Genomic DNA, 27,552 nt, shown 5'->3' with positions numbered 1-27,552 from the left:
CTGCCAGAAATTGAAAACTCTAGCAGAAAAGGAGAGAAAAGCAAGTTGAGTAGTCCACTCCCCTATGTGCTCAAGTTCTTCACTCACTGCAGTCTTGCCATAACCTGTGGAGCAAGAAGTCTTTAGTCTGACATGAGGAAGCCAAGGCTTACACTACATAAGGAATTGATCTGCAACAGAGACCCAGTGTTGAACTACCAAGGGGTGTTCTTTCCTGTTTTTACTCCCATAGGGAAGTTGGAAAAGTCCAACTTTTTTTTTATACATCGTTTGCCCTCTTCAGAGCATCACATCCAAGCCAGTTCTGCCAAACGCAACTGCACTATCTGCTTCACACCTTCTTCTCTCAGTTCCCTCAGTCCTAATGAGCACCTGCGGTCACATACTTCCCTGAGGTGTTTAGAGGCCCTGATGTTTCTGCTTAGACTGAGATAGGCAGATATGTCTACACCTTGAAGGGCATTTAGAGGTGCAAGGTCTTCACTTAGTCACAACATAGTTCCCTGGAGTAAAAGCACAGCCTCCAAAAGGCAGCATTAGCTGTTCTAACCAGCAATTAAAGAAATAAACCCATCTTTTAGTCATTTGGGTGAGTCACAGCAGAGGATCTGAATGAGAGCAGAGCAGAGCAGGAACTCTCTGGTGTGTGCATCTGAGGCTCTGTTGCTAGTGGGGTAAGCCCTGTGCAGGGCTGTCTAATAGTACACTGGTACTAGCACCAAAGGGTATATATTTGGAAATACTGGAAAGGTTCAAATTCACCAATGCCCTAACTCCAGGTAGCAAAGGCCAACTTTTTTTTTTTTTTTTTTTAAACCAGAGGTGCTTAATTACTGAGCCAAATCCCTAGCCCATTTTATTTTTTATTTTGAGATAGGGTCTCACTAAGTTACTGAGGTTGGCCTTGAACTTGGCAATCCTCCTGCCTCAGCCTCTGGCTAATTCATTCTTAAACTGAACAGCACAGGGTTCTACTGAGGTTAGTGCCCTTTCAGGAAACCAAATCTCTGGAGCACCAACTTCCCTAAAAATGATGTGATTACATCCTTTTACTCTGGACATGCCCTAGGTGGCACCTTCTTCCAGGAGGCTCCTAACCTAGTATTCCAAACTGTATTTTCTTCTTCCTAATGGGCTAATCAGTTTTGGGTAGCCACTTACACTTGATCCTGTGCCATAAAATAAGAGTAGATGCAACTGTTCCTAGAGCCACATAGACCCTAGGGTAATATTCCTGTTCTACACAGATATACCCTTATAAGAAACAAGGCCAAGCTGACCTGCGTAATATACACAACACAGAATCCTCACCAACTTTTGATATATATTTTTTGAAACAACACATTACATGCACATTAGTTAGCCAGCCAGATAAACCTAAAGCATGAACATACAAAAGAACATGAATAACCATCTTTCTTGGTGCTCTTGTTACTTGTCCTGGAACATAAGGCTTTTGAGAAGTTTTTGTTTCAAAATCACTAAACCTTCCCACTCTGGTATCCCCATTAACTACATACTAATAAAAAAATTGATCCAAAAGAGTAGGTACAACCTGAGAACATTCCACAATATGAAGAGAGATAGAAAGAAAAGAAAAAGATAGTCAACTGCGACTATGAAAAAAACAAAACATAAAAAGTCTGAAAGGGATTGTATTGTGCTGGATAAAAAGATCATGATAGTAGTTTTCCCTTTTTTTTCATTTTTCAAAGTTTTTAATGTAAAAATGTCCTTGTTTATATAAAGATGCTTACCTGGGTAGCAACTGTATATTTCAAGAAAATACCTTGGACACAATTTTATGGATTCCCACAGTGAAGTTAAAGTGCTTGATAAGAGGGCCGAAGGTGCCCCCATGTGGCTACTGAGGGAAGTGCTGTGGGCTAGGTAAGAGAGAGAGGCACCAGCAGCATTCAAGAATTTTAAAAAGCTCCCTTCTTTCAAAGTCCTCAGTCTCCACAGACTTTGCATCTTTTCTACACATGTGGTTATTACTCTTTCCAGAGCTTAGAAGGTGGTGTGCTTACATAGTAAACTTTCATTTTCACCAAGAAAAGATGTATTTTATATTTTTAAAAATACATACTAAAGTAATGAACATGAACTCTAAGATTAGCTGAAAACCCCACCACAGAGCCATCAACCTTGCCAGGACATGCAGCAAAACTCTGGTGTAGGAGCAGTCGGGCAAGGATGTGGGGTAAAGAAACCAAACTGAGAGAAAACAAAAGCAGCTTTAGTTCATCTTGGAAAACAAGCTCAACTTCTGTTCCCATTTTAGCTATCGGAATATCAAAAGTCAATTCCAGGGACCAGAATAGAATTTAAGATAACACCACAAAGACTTCATTTCATACCAATCCACCAACACCAAGATGAATTTGACCTCCAGACACTTACAGAGAGTGTCACTCAACACTGCAACATGTGGGCAGTAATATATTTCTTAAAAAAACAAAAAACTTTCCCCCCATACTAAAGATAGACATTATAAAATTAAAGCACATGCATAACCAACACAATTCTTAGATGACCATTTATAAAGTTTTCAATGCCCTCTCCTTAATTTAAGAAATAAACTATTCTGGGGCTGGGGAATAGTGCTTACCTAGCATATACAAGGCCTGGGTTCAATTTTAGTAGGAAATAAAGAAAGAAAAGAAAGAGGGAGTGAGGGAGAGAGGGAAAGAGGACAGAAAGACATAAACTATTCTTCTCAGAGAAGGAAATGACATACAAATGCAAAGCACTCATAGTTCTAGTTTTACAAAGACTGTGAACACTGCTCTTGTCATTCTTTAAAATTCTAGGATCATTAGTTTAACACTTTAAAACATCCTCTATAACACAAAGCCTTAAACATGGGACTGAAACACATACAAACAGACACACATTTTGTCTCCAGTTAAGAGTATTATGAGGGGCTGGGGATGTGGCTCAAGCGGTAGCGCGCTCGCCTGGCATGCGTGCGGCCCAGGTTCGATCCTCAGCACCACATACAAACAAAGATGTTGTGTCCACCGAAAACTTAAAAATAAATAAATAAAACATTTAAAAAAAAAAAAAAAAAAGAGTATTATGAGAATACCTGTGAAGGAGACCTGAATAAAGGCCAATACTGTGCCTGAAGGACATTGTGAACAGGCAAGGAGTATAAATAAGTACATTACCATTATAATGTGGAAAAATACTTATGAGATGTTAAATGAAGACTACAATATAGCTTATAATCCCAGAGACTCAAGAGGTTGAGGCAAGAGGATCCACAAGTTCGAGGACAGTCTTGGCTACTTAGAGAAACCCATCTCAAAATAAAAAGGGTGGCTGGGGAGGTAGAGCACCCCTGACTGGGTTGAATCCCCAGTAGCAAAACAAAAGAAAAGCACAATAAATACATTCAAAGTTAAATTCACAAATACATAGCATCTCTAGAAAGACTGGAGGGAGACCCACAAATAACAATATCAGAGAAGGCTAAAGTTGTGGGTGGGTTTTTTGTTTTGTTTTGTATTTGGTGATAGGGATCAAGTCAAGGGTCTCACCCATTCTAGGCAAGCATTCTACCACTGTATATCCCCAGCCTAATTTTTCCAAATCTTTGAGCATCTGCTACTCTTTTAGAATGAAACAAAGAAACAATAAATACTTAAAAATACTTATAGAATGAACAGCTGCCAGTTAACTAAAAAATCCTAAAATTTCAAGAAAACTAAGTTTGGGCCCTGCATCTGATTCAAATGTGATAGTAATCAGAGGTGAGTACAGCAAGATGACCTAAGCCAAGGGCTGGAATTGTGACTCAGCAGTAGAGCACTCGCCTAGCATGTGCAAGACCCAGGGTTCAATCCTTAGCACCACATAAAAATAAAGAAATAAAATAAAGGTATTGTGTACAACTAAAAAATAAATATTAAAAAAAAAAGATGGCCTAAGCCAATACATCAAAAATTACAGGACAAGGGATCCAAAGCCCTGGACTGAGTCTTGGCTCTATATAACCCTGAGCATTGGTCAAATGAATGTCTGGACTAGAATGGTGGTTCTTTATCCTTATCAGGTCACTGACCCCTCTCCCTATGTCATGAATCCTCTCCTCAGGAAAATACACACACACACACACACACACACACACACACACGCTCTCACACACACGCTCATAGAGCTTTTAGAAATAATCCCAGGAGGGTTATGGATTATCTGGAGATCCATAGACTAGGTTTAGAACACAGGTTACTGGTTAAAATGCTCTTTTCCCAGCTATGCACAATGGTGCACACCAGTAGTCCCACCTACTCAGAAGCTTAAGCAAGAGGATCACAAGTTTGAGGCCAGCCTGTGTAATGTGGTAAGACCCTGTCTTAAAATAAAATAAAATAAAGGGCCGGGGACAGAGTTCAGTGGTATTATGCTTGTTTAGTATGCAAAGAGCCCTGTGTTTAAAACAACCTCTTTTCCCAGTTCTATTGCCAAAATGAGACAAACTATTTTCATTCCCTTATGCCTTTGTAGAGGGTCTAATCTAGCCGCCACCAAAATATGCCAGTCACTAGCTTTCTGTCCTAACAGCCACCTCTCAACAGGGAGGTCATCTTCATTGGAGTGGGCAAGGAGCTCTGGTATTAGACTGAAAGATTTTACTCTAAACAGAACATCAGGGTACTGGTACAAAATTGAGCGGTGTGAATCATGCACAGAAATGGTTTACTGAGACACTAAGAGAACAAAAACCAAGAATGCCTTCCAGAGATATCTGCTGAACTCTGGCATTTGGATTAGAAACATGTTCTGATGACACGGTTAACTTGACCCCAGAATGCTCCAGTGCTAGCAGGTAATGCACAGAAGGGATTACAAGGGAAGACATAAAAAAGCAGCACTTGATCAGCAACAAATTACCTGCCAATAGAGGCTTTCTTAAGCTACTACTGCACACAGTGCCTTGTTCACATTTTTACCATCATTCTCTATGAAAGTATTTTCCCCAATCCCAGGATTCAAACAGTATTGACAGTTTAATTCTGAATATTCTTATATTAAAAATAAAACAAGTTCCACTTCTTGTGTTTCAACAAAAACCAAACAGTGGCAAAACTGCTACAAAATGGGTATGGGTGTATTTTGTTGTCTCAGTCGTATCTAGGAGTTTTGTTCATTTAATTCTGCTTCTGAAATAAGCAATATCAAAATAGCCAGGAGTCAGCAATGTGCCATTTCCCAGGCGTATCCCAGAGGGGCCCTTCTTCCTGATCTTATTAAGGTTTCTCCTCCCAACTCTCCCACCATCTCCCATCAGGCCAGCTCATCTCTGAGGACTGGAGCACAGTTAATCAATCATATGTACCCAGGGTGCAGAGGTTTAGTCTTAAAGGTAACTCTAGAAGTAGGCTCTGGGGCCTTTCTGTTCTGCTCTCCATTGGAGGACAAGAGTGTCTTCTCTTCATGAAGACCCTGGGGGACCAAACCATGATGTTCTGGGAAGTGCTGACCCAAGACCAGACACCACAAACGATATCTTAGCCTCATGAAATCAGTCCAAAGCGGAGGTGACCAGCTTGAGTCAGTTTTAAGTCCCTCCTGAGTTTACATCTTTTTGTTGTTGCTGACAACCATAATTCTTCCTCATGAACTACTGAACTATAACTCCTTATAACTTTAATAAAATGGATTGATTTCTGCTTTTTAAGATAATTCCACATAATACTACTAATAGGCCAGTGGTAAAATTCCTCTTGCCACCATTTAGGCTACTCCAAACAATTTGTTTAATAGACTTTTTTTTTTTTTGAGGGGGGGTGGTACTGGGGATGGAACTCAGGGCCTTCCGCATGCGAAGTTGAGCTACACCCCCAGTCCTCTATAGACACTCTTGTAACTGCAAGAAGTATGGAGTTAACTAGCAACAAGCCTGAAAATCTGGTTACGTATATAGGTACAAAGCTGGTTCATCAAATCTCTGTTCTGGCCCTCAACCCAATGCATTTCAACTAAGGCATCATCCATTTCCTTCTTAATGTTTATCAAACACTTAAATAGGTAATGTCCAGCTGCTACTTGGAGGGGCTTCCCCTTTTCGGCCCCTGGGTTGCTATATTGCTCAGAAGCCTCTCGGTCCTGGGTTTCGTTGCAAGAGACTTTACAACTTTCCACAACCTCCTCCCCTCCCCTTTCCTCACTCCTTTCATCCTCCATGGGTTCTGGGGTTTCCTCTTGGGACAGTGACTCCTGGCTTGGGCAGCAGCCCCCAACAGTGGCAGACTCGCCCTCCTGCAGAGTAGACCCACAAAGGGTACCCTCCTGGGGGCTCGGGGCCACATCCTGGCTATTGCCCGACTCTCTGGGGATGGCTTTTCTCTCCTCCAAGGCCTGTATGACATCCTCAGGAGCTCGAGGCACTTCCCTCAGTTGTCTCACTTGCTTTCTTTTCTTTCGCCTTAAGTGAATCCAGGAGTTTTCTATGGCTGTCAGGAAAAGACTAGCTTCCTCTTTTCCACAGGGAACTCGTTTATGCTGGACCTGTGTGGAGGAAAAACTGAATTTTACATGAAATTAAAAGAAAGAAAAAGAGAAAAAAAGGGAGGGAAGGGCAAGTGGGAAAGGGAAGGCAGGCAAGCAGGCTGGTTGGGAGGTTATTGAGTATTCAATCAATGTGCTTAACCACGTACCTTTAAATCAGTGAGAATTTTTTCTATCCATGTTGTCACAACCACTATGCCCTCCACTGTCTCAGAGCCCAAAGATGATGCTTTGAGGGATAATTCTTTCATCACAGACTCCAACACTACAAATGTAATGGGTTTTCTTGACTTCTCTAATTTTCTTCGCTTACTTGGTGGTAACTGAAAGAAAAAAGAAGGAATACAGAAAAGATGAAAAGTCATCCAAATAATTAAATCCCATATATTTAATTATTGAGACTCAAGTAGGGGATATTTCCAAGACTTCTGCTACCAATCACTGAACACTAAAAACACAAACCCATTTACATAACATTTCCAATACTTAAAACAACCTTGCAAGGCAGTTTTACCGTCTCTTCATTTTACAAAAGGGAAAACTAAGGTACAGAGAGGCATATGATCACAGCTGAAGGTCACAAAGCTAGTTATGGCAAAGTTGGGATCTGAACCCTAAATTCTTTTTTTTTTTTTTTCTTCCTTCCCAGTTCTGAAGATTAAACCTAGGGACACTCCAGCACTGAGCTAAGCTGCCCTGCCTGGCCGGACTCAAACTTGTAGATTCTCTTGCCTCAGCCTCCTAAGTCCGATATTACAGGTGTGTTGCCACCATTCCTGGCAAGCCCTCATTCTTTGCAATCACACCATCCTGCCTCTGTTCTAACCATCAGTACAAAATTTCTCCAACTGCTAAATGTCCTCACCTATGTGCCCAAAGCAGGCCTTCAACAATTATTTATTTCATGGCAACCCAAGGAACCTGGGTTGCTGTGATCTTTTCTATAAAGAACTCCATGGCAAGCCAGGCACGGTGGTATATGCCTATAATCCCAGCAACTTGGGAGTGAGGCAGGAGGATTACAAGTTCAAGGCCAGCTTCAATAAATTAGCAAGGCCCTAAACAACTTAATGAGATCCTGTCTCAAAAATAAAAGATATAACTGGCTGAGGATATGGTTAAGCACTCCTGGGTTCAATCTCTGGTACTAAAAAAATAAAAAGGAAAGGGACGTAGGGGCTGGGGTTGTGGGTCAGTGGTAGAGGGCTCGCCTAGCACGCCTGTGAGGCACTGGGTTCGATTCTCGGTACCAAATAATAAATAAATAAAATAAAGGTATTGTGTTCACCTATAACTAAAAACTTAAAAAAAAAAAAAAAAAAGGCTTGGGATGCAGCTCAGAGGTAAAGCACCCCGGATTCAATACCCAGTATCAAGAAATAAAAAAAATAAAATATTCATGGCATAAAATCACCAACTTATAGCTTGAATTACACTTACTGAAGCTTGAAACAAAGCAGCTAGCAAGCTTGTGTGATCACAGGCTAGCAGTGACCAGGGCCACTGAGATCACATGGGTGAAAGAAGGAGGATTTCTGAATTTTGGCTGGGAAGAGGGCCATTAGGGGCTAGCAGAGAACTAACTAACTGCCTTTCAGCTTGGGATGGAGAACAAGAGTACCAATGAGAACACTGAATATGAAAGCAGGTATACTGAAAATCCAAATTTTTCTTGTCCTATCTCAAATTTTACTACCCACTAGAGGGACTCAAGTTCCACTTTAAAAAACCAAATGGTACCACTGTATTTACAATGTATTTCTTTATAGAAAAAACTTTGTAAATGGTATTTTTAAAATGACTTTTGGCTAAGACCATTATATATTATGAACACTGTTTTTTAAGAGACAGAGTGCAACCTGTTAACTCATTAACTTTCAACAAAATTAAAATAATTCTATGGTCAGGGGAAAAACGAGCAGGCAAGGAGAGAAAAAGGCTCAAACAGAGAAAACAGTAGTCAAGTTTGAAAACTCTTTCTTGCAGCCTGGTGCAGCTGGTGTAATCCCAGTCATTTTGGGGTTTGAGGCAGGAGGATCACAAGTTTTAGGCCAATTCAGCAAGACCCCATCTCTGCATTTAAAAAAAAAAAAAAAATTAAAAGGGCTGGGGATGTAGCATAGTGCTAAAGCACCCCTGGGTCCGGTCCCCAATCCTTTAAAAAAAAAAAAAAAAAAAGGAAAAAAAATCCTTTCCTGCAAATAAGAATCCCTGTTAATTGTGCTGCTGCTATTCTAGTTCCGCCTGACAACACAGAGCATGTGCACAAATTCGGCAAGATCAAATTACTTGGTGAAGCCCTATAAGAAGCACCAACAGCCCCATACCACATATACACAGAATAAAAGAGCCAGTTTATAATATGCTAGGAAACTTTTTTAATATTTATTTTTTAGTTGGACGCAATACCTTTACTTTTTATTCATTTTTATATGGTTCTGAGGATCAAACCCAGGGCCTCGAACATGCTAGGTGAGTGATCTACCACTGAGCCACAACGCCAGCCTGCTAAGGAAACTTTTGAAGTCATAACAGAAACAAGTCTAATTGGGACTGGGGCTGTAGCTCAGCGGTAAAACTCTTGTCTAGCATGTGTGAGACACTGGATTTGAGCCTCAACACCACATAAAAATAAATAAATAAAATAAAGGTATTAAAAAAAAAAAGAGATGAGTCTAATGCTAGATACTGAGGTACATACCTAAAATCCCAACAACTAGGTAAGCTGAGGCAGAAGGATCGCAAGTTCAAAGCCAGCCTCAGCAACTTGGTGAGTCCCTAAAAAACTTAGCAAGACCCTGTCTCAAAACTAAAAAGGGCTCAGGAAGTGACTCAGTGGTAAAACACATCTGAAATCTCCAGTACCAATAAACAAATTAATTAATAAAATACTACTACTAATAATAATAATACTTAATCTAAGAAATAATGTATATTTTCCGTGTGTGTGCTGCTGGGGATTGAACCCAGGGGCTTGTGCATGTCTGGCAACTGAGCTACAGCCCTAGCCTTATATTTTCTCTATACCAGAAATTAAGTAACAAAAAATAAGAATTAAAGAATAGAAAACAAGCTTAAAAGAAAGAAAAGGATCAAAAACAAAGGCTATGCATGTATGTGTAAGAAAGTGCTTTTGAGAAATGAATAGTGAACTCAAAGACTTGCCTGAGTTTGAACTTGTTCAATTATGTTTCAGACAAGATGAGACAAATTCATATTGACATTAAGACAAGCAGTATTGTTATTGCTCAATCACTCTGCATTAGAGACATAATTTCCACAGTATACTGAGAGCTTAATACTTTGTGTTTTAAGTAGCTTGATATAAAATTTGTATTAAGCTAGGGAGGAAAAAAGATGGTAGTGTGTGGGAGGATGATAGGGGATGAAAAATTGGAATCCCCATTCCCCTTCTCAACATTCAAGGCTGCTACCATGGAAAGCTCACTGAAATGGGGCCATCCTTAGGAGCTCACCCAGCACACCAAAGGCCAGCTACAAGTATGGCTAAAAGGATAGCACTTCGTTATCTTTCCTCATATCTCTTCTGACAGCATTGCAACCATTTATGTTCACAAATTCTAAACATCAAAGTGAAGACAGTGCTGTTTTTCATTTGTCCTGTGAGAGCTGGTCTGTAGTACTTTTTTTTATAAGTCAGAATGGACTCTTCATCATTTCTAGACATTAGAAAAAGAAAGTGCATCCTCACCAAATCTAACAAGAGATCTATCAAGGATTTACTTTGAAAGTGAAGAAGTGGTCAGAAACAACAAAATTGGTCTTGAACTTTCAATACTCTTGCTTCAGCCTCCTGATAGCAGGGATTACTGGTATGCACCATTATGCCCAACTTTTATTTTCTTTTGAGACAAGGTCTTACAAAATTGCCCAGGCTAGCCTCAAATTTGCAATAGTACCTCAGCCTCCTGACTTAATATCTGGGATTATAGGCATGCATGACCACATCACCACACCTGGCTACAAAATTAGGTCTTAAGAAATCAATAAAGTCGAGGCTGAGGTTGTGGCTCAGTGGTAGAGCGCTTGCCTAGCATGGGTGAGGCACTGGGTCAATCCTTAGCACCATATAAAGATAAATAAATAAAGGTACTATGTCCATCTACAACTAAAAAATATTTTTAAAAAAGATAGGACATCAATAAAATTTAATAAAAAAAAATTAATAAAGTCAACCCCAGACCCCACAGGTTCCTGATATTAGGTTGTTTTACAACCTGCCAAAACCAACGGTATAGAGAAGCTGTTTTTCCCCAACTGAAATTATTTTATTTTGCTAACATGCTTGTAATCTGAAACGAAAAATATTTGATTGGCTGGTTGGTTTTTGGTGCTATGGATTGAGCCCTTGTGTATGCATTACTGAAATTACAATGTGAAAAAAGTCTGGTGGGGAGTTGTGGGCCCCACAGGGGATACAGGGTCTGTATTTTTAACTACAAGGTGTCAATAAATGAAAAAAAAGAGGAAGAACTTCAATTGTTATTCTGGTATAGTGATTAAAATACATAAATTTCACAAAAATGCTTCTTAAAAGACACATAATGAAGTCACCTGCTGCATGAAATCATTGTATTTGTAGGAAGCGGAGAAGAGAGCCATTTCCAAGAGCTCCTTTTTTTGGGGGGTGGGGGGCGGGGGGCGGAAAGCAGCTTCCTAGAATGACCTTAAGGGAAGAGACCCTGTTGGCCACTACAGTCTTTGCTGCTCTGACAGTAAGAATGAATACTTTCCCAGGTCCTCCAGAAATCATCACATGGCGCACGCCTATAATCCCAGTGGCTAGGGAGGCAAAGGTCACCATGTGTGCCACTATACTCCTCTAGGATTGTGAGTTCAAAGCCAGCCTCAGCAACTTAGCAAGGCCCTAAGCAACTCACTGAGACACTGTCTCTAAACAAAATAGAAAAAAGGGCTGGGGATGTGCCTCAGTGGGCTAAGTGCCCCTGGGTTCAATCCCTAGTACCCCAAAAAACAAAAACAAAAAAAATCAGGATACCTGTGAGATGTCACTCAGCACAGGCTACCGTTATTTTGAAGAAACAGAAAACACTGACGCCTGGCAGAAATACAGTTAGGTGGCATGGAAGGACAGCAGACTATCTTTCCAAAAGGGCCTCATCCAAATGTGATAAGCTGAGCTGCCATAAACCCAACTATTTATTTAAGTACCTTGTTAACTAAGAGGGTTGTTTTTTTAAATTAATAGCCCAGTGGACATTTTTATTTATTATCATAATATACTATTGTTTAAAATGTCCTGAAATTATCCATAGGATGTATGCAAAAAAAAAAAAAAAAAAAAAAAAAAAAGCAAGGGGAAGAAAACTTCATATAGAATACTACCTATCTAGAAGAAATGGTTACAACTATGTATATATTTTCATATATAAATATATATATGAAATCATAGGGTAGATTTTAGTCAGAATGACTAAAATCTTGTGGCTCAAGTGGTAGTGCGCTCGCCTAGCATGTGTGAGGCACTGGGTTCAATAAAGATATTGTGTCCACCTAAAACTAAAAAATAAATATTAAAAAAAAAAATCATAGGGCTGGGGATTTCATTCAGTGATAGAATGCTTGCCTAATATGCATGAGGGTTCTGGGTTCAATCCCCAACACTGCAAAACAACAACAATGAAAGGATGAGATTAGGATAAAAGACAAAAAGAAAGACTTTTGAGTATGTGCATTTGATTTTGAAACCAGGTAATTATCTTTTATAATTATAATGCAAAATTAAATAACAACAACAAAGGCACTTCCTAAGAATTTGCAGTAAGTCAGGGGGTCATAGTTAGGAGGGAAGATGAGAGGAAATTTGAGTTCCTGGTAAATAAATCTTACTTAAGATTAACTTCTATTTTTCTGAGATGGAGTCTTGCTATGTTGCCCAGGTTAGCCTCAGACTCCTGGGCTCAAGTGATCCTCCTGCCTCAGCCTCTCAGGTAGCTGGGATTGTAGGTGGATGTCACCACACCCATTTAAGACTTTGTAGCAGTGGCACACAACTGTAATCCCAGAGACTTTGACAGCTGAGGCAAAAGAATCACAAGTTCAAGGCTAGACTCAGCAATTTAGCAAGTCCTTGTCTGAAAATAAAAATATAAAAAGGATTAGAGATATAGTTCAGTAGTGGAGTCCTCCTAGGTTGAACCTGCAGTATCACAAGAAATAAAGAAATTAAAATTTAACTTCAAAAGAAAAATAATTCTTGAGTACATACTCAAAACTGTTAACAGAGGTTTCTCTGGATAAAGTTCAGGGTGATTTTTCTTTTCCTCCTTCAAAAAAATATTGTCCAGGGGAGTTGGGGTTGTGGCTCAGTGGTAGAGTGCTCGTTTAGCACATGCAAGGCCCTGGGTTTGATCCTCAGCACCACATAAAAATAAATAAATAAAATAAAAGTCTACCAACAACTAAAAAAATATTTTTAAAAAATTATCCATGTTTTAAAAAATGTTCACCATAAGGGAATAGGGAAAAAAAAAAAGTAAAAGCTTTTAAAAATGTGCCTTGAACTTTTTCTCAAAGGGAAAGGTAGAGAAAAGGGAGAAGAAACTGTAGTTTAGATATCTGCTCAACAAATATTTACCAAGTGCTAACTACCACATGCTGCTCAAAAAAAAAAAAAACAACCTGCAAGATGAATTAATGAATATGATTTCTACCCTCTGGGAACTTCCAAATTAATGGAAGAATCAAATGTGGTATAAATTATAAATCAGCAAGGTTAATTTCAAGTAAACACTTAAATACCCAGTATTTATTAGAATACTTTAAGAAGTCATGGAAAGCCAGGCATGGTGGTGCACACCCGTAATCTCAGCAACTTGGGAGGCTGAGGCAGGAAGATCACAAGTTTGAGGCCAATCTTAGCAACTCAGTGAGGCCTGAAGCAACTTAGTGAGACTCTCTCTCAAAGAATAAAAAGGAGCTGGAAGAGCACTTGTCTTGCATGTGTGAGGTACTGGGTTCGATCCTCAGCACCACATAAAAATGAATAAATAGGGCTGGGTTATGGCTCAGTGGTAGAATGCTCGCCTAGCACGTGCAAGGCGCTGGGTTCAATCCTCAGCACCACATAAAAATAAATAAACAAAAAATAAAAAGGACTGGGATTTAGTTCAGTGGTTAAGCACTCCAGAGTTCAATCCCCAGTTCCCCCTTCCCCCCAAAAAAGGCCTGACATGTGCGAGACCCTAAGTTTGATTCTCAGCATCAAAAACATTCAAGTTTTAAAAATAAGGACTGGGGGGCTGGGGATGTGGCTCAAGCGGTAGAGCGCTCGCCTGGCAAGCGCGGGGCGCTGGGTTCGATCCTCAGCACCACATACAAATAAAATAAAGATGTTGTGTCCACCGAAAACTTAAAAATAAATATTAAAAAAAAAAATAATAAGGACTGGGGATATAGTTCAGTTGGTAGAGTGATTGCCTTGCATGTACAAGGTCCTCCTGGGTTCAATCCCCAGCACCACAAAAGAAAAAAAAGAAAAATGTATGCATAAAACCTATCTTAGATTTTATAAAAAATAACCTTATTACTTGTCATACTTTGTAGAAATAACAATGGAGCCAAATGATAAAATAAATCTTTTCAGGTCAATTTGATTAAATAATAAATCCTTCTACATTCTAAAAAATTAAAAGAAACATACAATGTTATGAAATAAATTACAAAATTTAAGTGGATTTGTCTGTGTATACATGTGGTGCTAGGGACTGAACTCAGAGCCTTACACATGCTAGGCAAGTGCTCTACCACTGAGCTACATCTCCAGACCTCAAGTGAACTCCAAAGAGAAGAGATTTCATGAGCATAGAGTTCTTCCTGGAACTTTTTTTGTGCCACTTTGATTTGCAGATGTATGTCATTAACTATTAATAATCCACCATAGTTGGTACTTTGGTGGAAAAGTGAGAATCACTATACTATATCATTTACTCCCTCATTTTCGTTCATTCAACAATTATTTGAGGGCCCCTGAACCATATACTATGTTGGGCTGATGCTACATAAAATATACAATACTAGGAAGAGAAACAAAGTCTTGTGAACACAAGATAATGACCATCAATGTCAGAAAGAACCATGGTGAGCTACACAGAAGGTGGCATATAAACCAAGACTTGATATATCAGAAGTCTAATGGCTGTAGGAGGAATATCTGAACACTGGATCTGAGAGCAGTAGCTCAACATTATTGGATCATAAAATGTAGACAGGGGTGAATCGAAGGAAATAGTAATATATTTTCTTGAACACTCACTATACCCAGGCACTGTGTTAAGTACATTTGGTCCTCAAAATAACCCTATATAGTAGGTACATTATCATTTCCCATTTTGCAGATGAGGAATCTGAAGCTTAAAGAAGTTAAGAACCTATTTAAGCAAAGCTAAATAGGCACCATCTCACAAAAGGCCTTTCCCTCATGCCCTGCAATAGAGTTTGTTATCCCTTATGCCAGAGTTAAACAAAATACTAACACAAGGGAAGCTTGTGCAGAGTACAGATGACTCAAAGAAAGATAAAAGTCCAGAAGGGAAAAAACAAACTTTAAGAAGAAGTTGGAACTGACCTGAGATGCAAAGGAGGGAAGGACCAGACAGAGAACAGGTTGCAAGTAAAGGTAGTACAAAGTCAGATCTAATTCTGTCAGCATGAGAAGTCTGTGGAGGTTAAGATGGTAGAAGACAGTACAGTCAGGAAAAGTGCCTAGAATGAAAGGGAAAGGGTAGGATGGATCTGGGAAACTCATGAAGCCAAATAAGGAGCTGTACTTCACCCCACTGAAAGCAAGTGGCCAGTCACTCAACAGATTTTGTGTGTGTGTGATGCTGGGGATTGAACCCAGGGCCTTGTGCATGTGAGACAAGCACTCTACTAAGTGAACTATATCCCCAGCCCTCAATCAAGAGGTTTATTTTGTTTTGTTTTTGGAACCAGGGATTGAACTCAGGGGTATTCGACTACTGAACCACATCCTCAGCCCAATTTTGTCTTTTATGTAGAGATTCAGGGGTCTCACTGAGTTGCTTAGCACCTCACCATTGCTGAGGCTGGTTTTGAACTCATGATCCTCCTGCCTCAGCCTCCTGAGCCACTGGCATTACAGGTGTGCGCCACCACACGGCCTCACTCAACAGTTTTTGAGCAGAATGGTAAACTTAGGATGAATCCAAGAGACTCTTCAGAGGCTACTGAGATGGTACCTACACAAGAGGTTGAAGTCCTGCAAGAGTAGGTTATTATGGCTAGGCTGGAATAAAGTCAGTAACTTGGGGAGCAGACCATCAGAAATAACTAATGGCTTCAGGCTGAGGTTGTATCTTTTTTTTTAATATTTATTTTTTTAGTTGTAGTTGGACACAATACCTTTATTTTATTCATTTATTTTTATGTGGTGCTGAGGATTGAACCCAGGGTCTCGCACGTGCGAGGCAAGCGCTCTACCACTGAGCCACCACCCCAGCACCTGAGGTTGTCTTAGTGGTAGAATGCTCACCTAGCATGTGTGAGGCACTGAGCTCCATTCTCAGCATCACATACAAATCAATTAATTAATTAAACAAAAGTCCACTGACAACTAATAAAAAGAAAACAAAGAAAGAAAAAGAACTAATGGCTTGAGTTGGGAAATCAGTCTAATTGGGGCTCCAACCTCTCCAGTGCCTCCAGTACACTCATCTATAAGGTAGGAATACTAGCATCTATTTTACTTTATAGTTACAGGTTTTGTTGTTGTTGTTTTGAGGTGTGGGGACTGAATCAGAGCCACTCTACCACTGAGCTATATACCCAGCCATTTTTCTTTTTGGGGCGGTACTGGGGATTGAACTCTTGGCACTCGACCATTGAGCCACATCCCCAGCCCTATTTTGTATTTTATTTAGAGACAGGGTCTCACTGAGTTGCTTAGTGCCTTGCTTTTTTTTTTTTTTTTTTAATATTTATTTTTTAGTTATAGTTGGACACAATATCTTTATTTTATTTATTTTTTTTTTCTGTGGTGCTGAGGATCGAACCAGGGCCTCACATATGCTAGGTAAGCACTCTACCACTGAGCCACATCCCCAGCCCCTTAGTGCCTCACTTTTGCTAAAGCTGGCTTTGAACTTACCATCCTCCTGTCTTAGCCTGTCGACTCACTGGGATTATAGGTATGCGCCAGCTTGCCCTTTTTCTTTTGAGACAAGGCCTTGAAGCCTCCTCTCACAGCCTCCTGAGTCATTGTAATGACAGGTCTGTGCCACTGCACAGCTCAGGGGAATACTTTTTACAACCAGAGAATTCCTGGACAATGCTCATACCAAGAGTGCACAACTTTAATACAGTTCCATCCCCAATCTGCTTTTGTATTTTAATGAATATTAAATTTCCTTAAAGCAAAGCTAAATCAATGCCATGAGCAATTACAGAACTGGAACAAAGAGGCTTTCTAAGTGGCTTGCTACAATAATGTAAAGAACACTCCTCACTACACACTTCCTTATACTCATCATCAGTCAGAAATGATGGTACAAAAATTCTATCACTGGGATCTGTCTTTTTGTTGCTAAAATAAATCCAGACAACAGCAATGGGTTTAGTGTAGGCACTTAAATCACCAGTGAATTAGAATGTTTCGGCATTTAGCACCAACAGAAACAAGTCAGTAGGACTAAGATAAGTGAAAACAGAAGTTGCCATAGTAACTTGCACATTTACCCTAAAATGGCGGGGTGGGGGTAGGGAAGTAGGTCAATATTTCTGCTTAACTAGCTCTATTCCTTGGTTTCCTCTCCATGTGTCTAAAACAGCATCCTCCCCCTTTCCCATCCAGTGAACACTTCAAAAAAAGCAGGGAATGGGTAAAGGTCTAGGTAGGGTGAAGAGGAACCAAGAGGAAGGCTAAATCAAAATATCCTGAGTAACCTGGAACTAACCTCAGGGGAAGCAGTTGCTGATCAAGAGCACCAGTGCTAAGAAATGGTTGCTGGGTTACTACAAATCAGAAACTGCCACTTTCTCCCAGCAGTTTAAGTGCATCTAATGGAACACTTGAGAATGCATTATTAACAGTGGTGGCAGTGGTGAGGAGGGAAGAATACTCTAGCATGGGAGAAATCTGAAGGTCTTAGAGTCAATCTTTGAAAGTTGAAAATTGTGAGCAAGGATATAGGAGGCCGTAAAAGAGAGGGAGGCTCAAGAGTTCCTTTTCAAAATAAGCCAATTTTGCTCACACAGAAACACAGTATACTTTGACACTTGGATCTACGATAATTGCTAATCCAAGAGGGCAAGAGCAACTGGTCTACGAGCTGGCGTGGAGAGTGCCAGAGGCCATTATCAGTTCTTTTAGCTGTAGTGCCAACACATGTGGGAAGCAGACTAAGCAGAAAACATTGGAGCCAGGTGCTGCTCCACTTTCCTGCAGCTGTTCATGTCTGTACAGAGTAAGTTAGGGCATTACTAATGATTTTAACCATCTGGTGTATAAGTGCTGGTATTCGAGAAGACAAAAGAAAGGATAATACTTCAGGGAGGTGAAAAAAACAGATATCTTTTAACCAGTGATTTCTGACACACTAACCTCACCTCTAAGTATACTACTGTACTGTTTTAGAATTGAGTCTGACCTCCACAGGAAAGGCCAAACTGTGAAGCATATTTCAATCCAGCAGCACACCTAGTTGCAGGGTGGAGAAAGGACATTCTCAAGTCTTATATCTGAGCTCATGTTCTCAGAAATAAAGTGGCATCAGCAAACTGTCCCCTAGTGCTTCGATGTGTCTCTACTTCCATGCATCTGCCCTACAAGAGCAGGGAGAGAATCAGACACAGCATCAACTAAGATGACTTTAGAGACCAAGAGTGGCCACGACTATGGGAGAGGAACCCCCAGAACAAGCCTGCTGCACAGACTGGGGAGGAAACCTACAGGAGCAGGTACTAGGCTTCCACAAACACTGCAGGAAGAAGGCGCACATGCTGAGCAGCCATGTATGAACTTAAGGCAGGCAACCCCAGGCAACAAGAAGTCAACCATTCTGGGAGGGAAGTGTGAGAACAAAGAGATGCTGTTCCAACACTGTTATGGTTTGAATATGAAATGTTCCCCAAAAGTCTCATGTGCTAAGGGCCTAATCCCCAATGCAGCAATGTTCAGAAGTGTGGCTTTTGGAAAGTAATCAGATGTACAGCTATAATGCACCAATTAAAAAATTTGGAAAAAAAAAACTGATTAGAGAATCTGACTTCATCAATGTGATGATCTGACTTCATCCGTAGATTAGTAATCCTTTATTGGGAACTGTAGGAGGTGGGACCTGGTTGAAGGAGGAGTACCCTTTGGAACTATACCTTATCTCTACCCACCCCCGTTCCTGGCTGCCAGGAGCTAAATAAAGCAGCTTTCTACTGCCATGCCCTTCCACAATGTAGCACTGCCTCACCTCAGGCCCACAGCAATAGAGCCAGTAAACCATAGAATGAACCTCTGAAACCATGAGCCAAAATAAATCTTTTCTCATTTGAATTTTTTGCATCAGGTATTGTGGTCACAGCAACAATAAGCTGGCTAAACACAATTAACAGTGCAAAAAATCAACTTGGTCTGGCCAGCTCAGATGTGTTTTTTACTTTACGTATAACAGTACAGAAGTCAGAAACATTTGTGAACAAACCACTGACACAAATTTCTTATCCAGTCTGCTGCACGGACTGGGGAGGAGACCTGGAGGAGCAGGTACCAGGCTTCCACAAGCACTGTGGGAAAAAGGAGCACATGCATACAAAGTAGAGAAGCATACAAAGTAGAGAAAATAGAATCATGACTTATCACTCACCTTCAAGACTAGTTAATATTCTAGGGCTAATTTTAAAGACAAGACAGAATAATCACTCACTAGACTGATCTTAAGTGTTTTACATGAAAATGCTGAATCTACGAAGGCTGGAAGTGTGGCTCAGTGGTAGAATGTTTGCATAGCATGTGCCAGGCTCTGGGTTCAATTCTCAGCACAGGAACTATGGAGGTGAAAGCTAAAATCAAAACAACTTCTTTGTTGGGGGTAAAGGAGATTGAGCCCAGGGATGCTCTACCATTGAGATACATATGCCAAGCTCTTTTTATTTATTTTGAGATAGGGTTTCTTGGAGTTGACCTAGGCTGGCCTCAAACTTGTGAGCCTCCTGCCTCAGTCTCCCAAGTAGCTGGATTTCCAAGAGTATGCCACCCCATTCAAATTTCATTTTTTGAGACAGGGTCTTGCTAAGTTGTTGAAAGTCTTGCTAGCCTGCCAAGGCTGACATTGAACTTTCAATCTTCTTGCTTTGCCTCCAAAGAGGCTGGGGTTACAGTATGTGCCACCATGCCCAGCTTCAAAAAGGAAACTTCTAAATTCACTAGGAGCCCCAGAAGGCAGCTACCCTAGGAACACAGAAATGAATGAAAAAAAGACTTCAACTGAATTTCAATTCCAGAGCAATGTCAACCAGAATCACTGCACTCATGAAGTGTTCCCACAGGCTATATTACCTATGTTTCTAATTACTAAAAGATGTGTTTGTGTTTGCTGAACAAGAATTTCTGTGTCGCACAAACCCACAGAGGAAGTCTCCATGGTCACCAATCAGCCTTCCATGACTGTGCCTTGCTTACAATCTACTTTCTATTTTTCCATAAGCATTTGTGGGCAAACCTAAGGGAAATGGGACAATACTGATTTAGTTCATTTGTGACCCACTAAACCCAAGCATGTGCTGGCATTTGGAGAAGTTCAAGTAAAGTTTCTACTTACTGGTACTGTGACATCATCATAAAAACTCCAAGCTAAGGCCCATCTCATTGTCCGACCTTGACAAAACTCAGTAAAGGTAACTTTGGGAACCTGAAAACACAAACACAGCATCTCATCAAACTGAAGTTGTTCTACAGATGTTTCTGGCTGCTACTTCAAGTTATCTGTCCTTCTTTTTAATTAGCTAACAAACACTACTTCCAAAAAATAATTAATCATAGCTTCCCAATATCACTGAATAATTATATATCAATAAAGTTTTCCCCCCCTCCTATAAAACATTAGGGAGAATTTAAAGACCTGGCTCAAAGGAACAAATATAAGAAACACTTAAAACAGCTCTTTGGAGCTGTTCTTTATTAACCAGCAAGTCCCTTAACTTATCTAGCATTGTTTCTACATTTGTAAATTGATTTGAATGTTATTGTTGTTGTTTTTCCTTTTCTAATAAAGAAAGTCAACCAAAATCCAGCTATTCACAGGTATGTGATCACTCTTTAATTTATCAGATTTCAGGAGGGAAAAAAAAGAAATTCCTTTGTAACATTTACACTTTTACCAAGAAGCAGTATTGTGGGGAAAACAACTAACAGAATGTCTAAGAGAAAACAGATCAGAAACTTAATTTCAGGCGGTGGGATATAGCTTAGTGACAGAGCATTTGCCTGGCAAGCACAGGGCCATGGGTTCAATCCTCAGCACTGCAAAATATAAAAATAAAATAGATACTTGGCTTCTACTCCTAACCTTACACCTCACCCTTTTCATTTTACAAATATCTACTCATGCCAAATACCACACACTTAGAGGAAAGTGATGGAGGGGGCTTATTTTCCAACTGCCTTTGAAAAAAGAAGCAACGGGCTGCACTGGGTAGGCTGTCACCCTAGTAGAAAGCACAGTGGACTAACTAAGACTGTTCGTTTCTAGTTGTCCTTTATTAACCAGCTGTGTGATCTGGAACAAATCCCTTAACTTATTTAGCATTTAATTTCTACATCTATAAAGATGTACATCTATAAAGAGTCAGATATGAGGTTGGTGGTAAACATCAGAATTTTTAATTTCAGGTCTCTCTTTGACATTCTACTTACCCTGTTTTCCCATACCTTTTCTGTATTATAATTTCAAAAAAGGTCTTGTTTTAATAATATATAAAAGTCCCTTTTAGCCCTACAATTGTAGACTTTTAAAAACAAGCCAAAAACAAAACAAAAAAAAAAAAAAAGAAAGAAAAGTAGAAGAAGAACCACATTACCACATTTAGAGCTGTGGGATAGTAAAGGAAGATTCTATACCCAAACTACCATCAAAAATTAGACAGACTAGAATGATGATGACAATGCCTTACCCCTTGGATGCGAAGCTCTTCTTTCAGCGGAGCCAGACTGCATTTTTTTCCCAACATACAGCTATACCACCTGGGAAAAAATTCATACAACTGAACACTGGTTATGTGGTGATATTTTTAAACTAAAGCATCACCCAAGTGAATAAGATAAGAATAGCTAACAAATATTAAGTTATAAATGACAATAAGAATTGCATACAATGTATAGGAGAAAGACTAAATCTAGTGATGGAAAACAGGCCCAAAAAAACTTAAAACAAAACAAAACAAAACAATTCAGCCTCTTCAATGTTTCAGGATTATTCTTATTTGGAAAGAGAATGAACTCAACAGATCATGAAACCATTTTGTTCTGTCATAAATGCAAACCCAGAAGAGGGAATATGGAAAAGATGGGGTGAACTTGTTAAAAGGTAAAGGAATAGAATTTATTTCTTCTGATTATTTTAGAAATTTTGCAAAGTATAAAATGCATACATCCTTCAGTACTGAAGGATTAACTAGCATGGGAACTGCCCTTCCACCATAAACAACTAAGAAACTGGACAAAATAAACAAAACAACTATTTCTTCAGATGTTTGACAACTGGTAGTACAGACCTATAATCTCAGAAAGAGAAACAAACAAGGTGAGTTCTACAATTACCAGAGTTTACTGCTTAAAGGAAATTTCAGGCTACAGTGCATGGAAAGGAAACTCAAACATAGCCCAACAGTCTTGCTGAGTTGAAGAGACTGAGGTGAGAGTTCAGAGAGGCTGGGGCAGACAGGTTTTGCAAAGCAAATTAACAAGAGCCAATTAAACCCAAGCATGAAGTAAGGAAATAATAAAGATTACAACAACAAAGAAAGCGCTATGGTGCAAGTTTATAATCCCAGAGGCTCAAGAGGCCACAGCAGGAGGATTCCAAGTTCAAAGCCAGCCTCAGCAATTTAGCAAGGCCCTCAGCAACTTAGTGAGACCCTGTCTGAAAATAAAATATACAAAAATGGGCTGGGAATGTGGCTCAGTGGTAAACATCCCTGGGTTAAATTGCTGAAAATGTAGAAAGAAACAAAGAAAAACAATGGAGAATAATGAAACAAAGTATAATAAAAGTCAAGCCATGTGCATAGCACACATCTACAATTCTAGCTACTTGGGAGGCTAAGACAGGAGGATCTCAAGTTCAAGGATAGCATGGGCGGGCTGGGGCTGAGGCTGGGGCTCAGTGGTAAAGCACTCTCCTAGCACATGTGAGGCACTGGGTTTGATCTTCAGCACTATATAAATAAATAAAATAAAGGTATTGTGTCCATCTACAACTAAAACAATATATTTTAAAAAATAGCATGGGCAAATCAGCAAACTTCTATCTCAAATTAAAAAATAAAAAAGGGGGCTGAAGTTGTGGCTCAGTGGTGGAGTGCTCACCTAGCATGCACGAGGCACTGGGTTTGATCCTCAGCACCACATAAATGTAAAATAAAGATATTGTGTCCACCTAAAATAAAAAATATTTTTTAAAAATAAAAATAAAAAAGGGCTGGGTATAGTTCAGTGGTACAGTGCCCTTGGGTCATCCTCAGTATCATGAAAGAAAGAAAAAAGAGAGAGGGGGAAAAAGAAAACGGAAAAAAATTTAACTCAGGAAAAAAAGAAGAGACATTAATTTATTGATGAGCAACATCAGGACCAAAAGAGGAGACATTGCTACAAATCCTATAAACATTAAAAGGGTAAGAAAAAATATTCATAAACAAATTTTTGTCAATATATTTCATAGCCAAATGAAATAAATTCTTTATAAAATGCAAACTTAGTCTAGAAGAAACAGAATGCTCAAATAGTTCCATATCAATTTTTATATATATATTTCTTATTTATATATGACAGCGGAGTATATTACAATTCTTATTACACATATAGAGCACAATTTTTCATAACTCTGGTTGTATAGATAGTATATTCATACAAATTCACGTCTTCATACCTGTACTCTGGATAATAATGATCATCACATTCCACCATCATTAATAACCTCATGCCCCCCCCTTCCCCTCCAACCCCTCTGCCCTATCTAGAGTTCGTCTATTCCTCTCATGCTCCCTATCCCACTATGAATCAGCCTCCTTATATCAAAGAGAACATTTGGCATTTGGNATTATACATATACTGCACAATTCTCATCTCTGGTTGTATATAAAGTATGTTGACACCAATTCGTGTCTCATAATTACATGCACTTTTCAAAAATTTTTTTAGTTATTGATTGACCTTTATTTATTTACTTATATGTGGTGCCTGGGAATCGAACCCAGTGCCTCACACATGCTAAGCAAGCACTCTACCAACCTGAGCCACACCCCCAGCCCATACATGTACTTTGGATAATGATGTCCATCACATTTCACCATCCTTGCTAACCCCCTGCCTCCTCCTTTCCCTCAACCCCTCTGCCCTATCTAGAGTTCGTCTATTCCTCTCATGCTCCCTATCCCACTATGAATCAGCCTCCTTATATCAAAAAAAAAAAAAAAAAAACATTCGGCATTTGGATTTTGGGGATTGGCTAACTTCACTTAGCATTTCATGTCAATTTAAAACTGAATTTGTCCTTTTTGGGGTGGTGTACTGAAGATCTAATCTAGGGGCTTACCCACTGAACCACATCTCTGAGCCTTTTTATTTTTTATTTTGAGACAGAGTCTCACCAAGTTGCTAAGGGCCTCCCTAAATTGTTGGAGGCTAGCCTTGAACTTGTGATCTTTCTGCCTCAGCCTCCTAAACTGCTGGGATTACAGCTGTGCACCATCATGCCTGGCTCCAGGGCTAAGGCAGGAGGGTTGCAAGTTCAAAGCCAGCCTCAGAAACTTAGCCAAATTCTGTCTCAAAATAAAAAATAAAAAGGGCTAGGGATGGAGCTCAGTGGTTAAGCCCCTCTGGGTTCAATCCCTGGTACCAAACCAAACCAAAACAAAAAACTTTCTTAGCTCAAGTCACTTCACTAATGAATTCTAGCAGACATTTAAGGAAGAAAGATTATCAAGTCTATAAAAAGTCTTCCAGAAAATATAAGAGGAACAAACACTTTCAAAACTTATATTTTCGGGGCTGGGGATGTGGCTCAAGTGGTAGCGCGCTCGCCTGTCATGCGTGCGGCCTGGGTTCGATCCTCAGCACTACATACAAACAATGATGTTGTGTCCGCCAAAAACTGAAAAATAAATATTAAAAAATTTAAAAAAAAAAACTTATATTTTATAAGACCAGAAATATACTAATAAAGGCACTATAAGAAAACTAAGGACCAATAGCCTTCATGAACATAAGATGTAAAAACACTTAACAAGGGCTGGGATGTGGCTCAGTGGTAGATCATTTCCCTAGCATGCACAAGGCCCTGAGTTAAATCTCCAGCACTTAAAAATAAATGTAAAATTCTTAATAAGGGGAGTGGTATGGGGAAAGGGAGAGTTTTTTTTTTTTAATATATTTTTTTAAGAGAGAAAGAGAAAGAGAAAGAGAGAGAGAGAGAGGGAATTTTTTTAATATTTATTTTTTTAGTTTTCGGCAGACAACATCTTTGTTTGTATGTGGTGCTGAGGATTGAACCCGGGCCGCACGCACGCCAGGTGAGCGCGCTACTGCTTGAGCCACATCCCCAGCCCCAAGGGAGAGTTTTTAATGAAAGAATATAAGGTTTCAGCTAGACAGGAGGATTATATTATAGTGATATACTGCACAGCATGGTGACTATAGTTAATAATAATGTACTATGTATCTCAAAACTGAATAGAAAGCTGGGGGTGTGGCTCAGTGACTAAGCACATACCTAGCATAGGCAAATCCACGGGTTCAATTCCTAGCACTGCAAGGAAAGAAAAGAAGGAAGACTCGATACTATAGAAATTGCCAATTCTAGCTCTGTACCATGGCACACACCTAAAACTAACTACTTGGAAGGTTGAGTCAGGAGGATTACAAGCTTGAAGTCAGACTCAGCAATTTACAGATACCCTCAGCAACTTAGCATGACTATCTTTCAAAATTTTATTTATTTAATTTTTTTAATTTGTAAATGGACACAATAACTTTATTTTATTTATTTTTATGAGGATTGAACCTAGTGCCTCACACATGCCACGGAACTGCTCCACCACTGAGCTATAATCCTAGCCCTCAACATTATTATTTTTTTTTTTTTTTAGTACTGGGCACTGAACCCAATAGCAATTTAACACTGAGTTACATCCCCAGCCTCTTTTTTAAATTTATTTTTGAGACAGGATCTTGATAAATTGCTGAGGCTGGCTTGGAACTTGTGATCCTCCTCCCTCAGCCTCCCAGAGGTATGTGCCACAGTGCCTGTAAATTTTAAAAAATAAAATGAAATAAAGAACTGGACATGTAGCCCAGTGAAAAAGAATCCCTGGATTTGGGCTGGGGTTGTGGCTCAGCAATAGAGTGCTCACCTAGCACGTATGAGGCCCTGGGTTTGATCCTCAGCACCACATAAAAATACATAAATAAAAATAAAGGTATTGTGTCAAACTACAACTAAAAAATAAATATAAATATTAAAAAAAATAAGAATCCCTGGATTCAATCCCCAGTACCAAAAAAAGAAAAAGAAAAACCAATCCTTTCAACACACACATATACTTTTTTTTTTTTTTTTTTTTGGGTTTTCTTTTTCTGCAGTGCTAGGGATTGAACCCTGGACCTCATGCATGCTAAGCAAGTACTCTATTGAGCCACACACCAAACCTTAATCTATATATTTAATGCAACAGTAATTAAAACAAAAAACAAAACCACCAAAGGAAACAGCCATATTATTTGCCTGCAGGCCTGCAATCCCAGCTACTTGGTCTACTGAGGCAGGAGCATCACTTGAGCTCCTGAGCAAAACAGAGTAATCTCTGTCTCAAAAGAAAAAGGAAAAAAAAAAAAAGTTCCACCTAAACTATTTTAAAGAAACCTAGGTAAATTTATTTAAAGTCTAATCAATTTCATTTGGTAGTTTAAAATGTTTGGTAGATTAAAAAAAAATATGTTCCCTTTAAAAAGACAGTGTATAAATTGAGAAATCATTAATCAGGACTTAAAAACCTTTGTTAGGAACAAGATGAAGGAAGAGAAAGCAGTGGCAATTGGAGTGTATGTACCAAGAGTATAAATGAATTCACTAGCACCTTTCCTTTAAATTAGCATTCCTGAACAGATTAGATCAGACCACCAGAAGCCAAGAAATGGCCTAAAACATAAAAAAAAGATAGTAAGAGGAGATGAAGAAAAACAAATAGTTAGAAAAGTAAGGCTAGTAATACAGTAAAACATGTCACTGATGCTTACTATAAATTTGAGTGTTATTTCTTTTAACCCTTGCTTTAAACTGAATACCATATTGTGAGTCTTTTAAGATTTAATTTCATTAATATACTTACTGCTTTTTCTAAGTTATATTTGTTAATGAAAAAGCAGAAGTCACTTGATATATTAAAAACCCTGAGAGCAGATTATGCTAAGTGAAGTTAGCCAATCCATAAAAAACAAATGCCGAATGTCTTTTCTGATATAAGGGGGGGTGACTCAAAATGGGATAGGGAGGAAGAGCATGAGAAGAAGACTACCACTAAATAGGGAAGAGAGGTGGGAGGGAAAAGGAGGGAGAAGGAGAGTTGCACAGAAGATGGAAGGAGAACCTCACTGTTATACAGAATACATATATAATGTTGTGATGAGAAAAAGAAAAAAAAAAGTGTGTCACATTAGATTGGATGGAGAGAAAGGATGGGAGAGGAGGGATAGTAAGGGCAGCAGAATAGAATAGACAATATGATTGATTTATGTACATTCCATGTATGTATTATATGTCAAAATACATTCTG

At 39.3% G+C, this 27,552-nt stretch overlaps 1 protein-coding gene across 1 annotated transcript in view; it reads right to left on the bottom strand.

Moving 5' to 3' along the window:
* Nucleotides 1-4,679: 4,679 nt before the first annotated feature.
* The window catches only part of Mettl16 (methyltransferase 16, N6-methyladenosine), an 81,645-nt gene continuing 58,772 nt past the window's right edge, over nucleotides 4,680-27,552 (bottom strand). Inside the window, exons 7-10 of the mRNA XM_015500982.2 lie at nucleotides 21,679-21,748; nucleotides 20,328-20,417; nucleotides 6,666-6,839; nucleotides 4,680-6,516 (exon numbers count right to left, since the gene is read on the bottom strand). Coding sequence (XP_015356468.1) covers nucleotides 5,893-6,516; nucleotides 6,666-6,839; nucleotides 20,328-20,417; nucleotides 21,679-21,748 — 958 coding nt within the window. The 3' untranslated portion in view covers nucleotides 4,680-5,892. The remainder of the gene's footprint in view (nucleotides 6,517-6,665; nucleotides 6,840-20,327; nucleotides 20,418-21,678; nucleotides 21,749-27,552) is intronic.

This window comes from Marmota marmota, unplaced genomic scaffold (genome assembly GCF_001458135.2).
Source record: "Marmota marmota marmota unplaced genomic scaffold, marMar, whole genome shotgun sequence".
NCBI lineage: Eukaryota > Metazoa > Chordata > Mammalia > Rodentia > Sciuridae > Marmota > Marmota marmota.
This window is presented reverse-complemented; position numbering and strand designations above follow the sequence as displayed.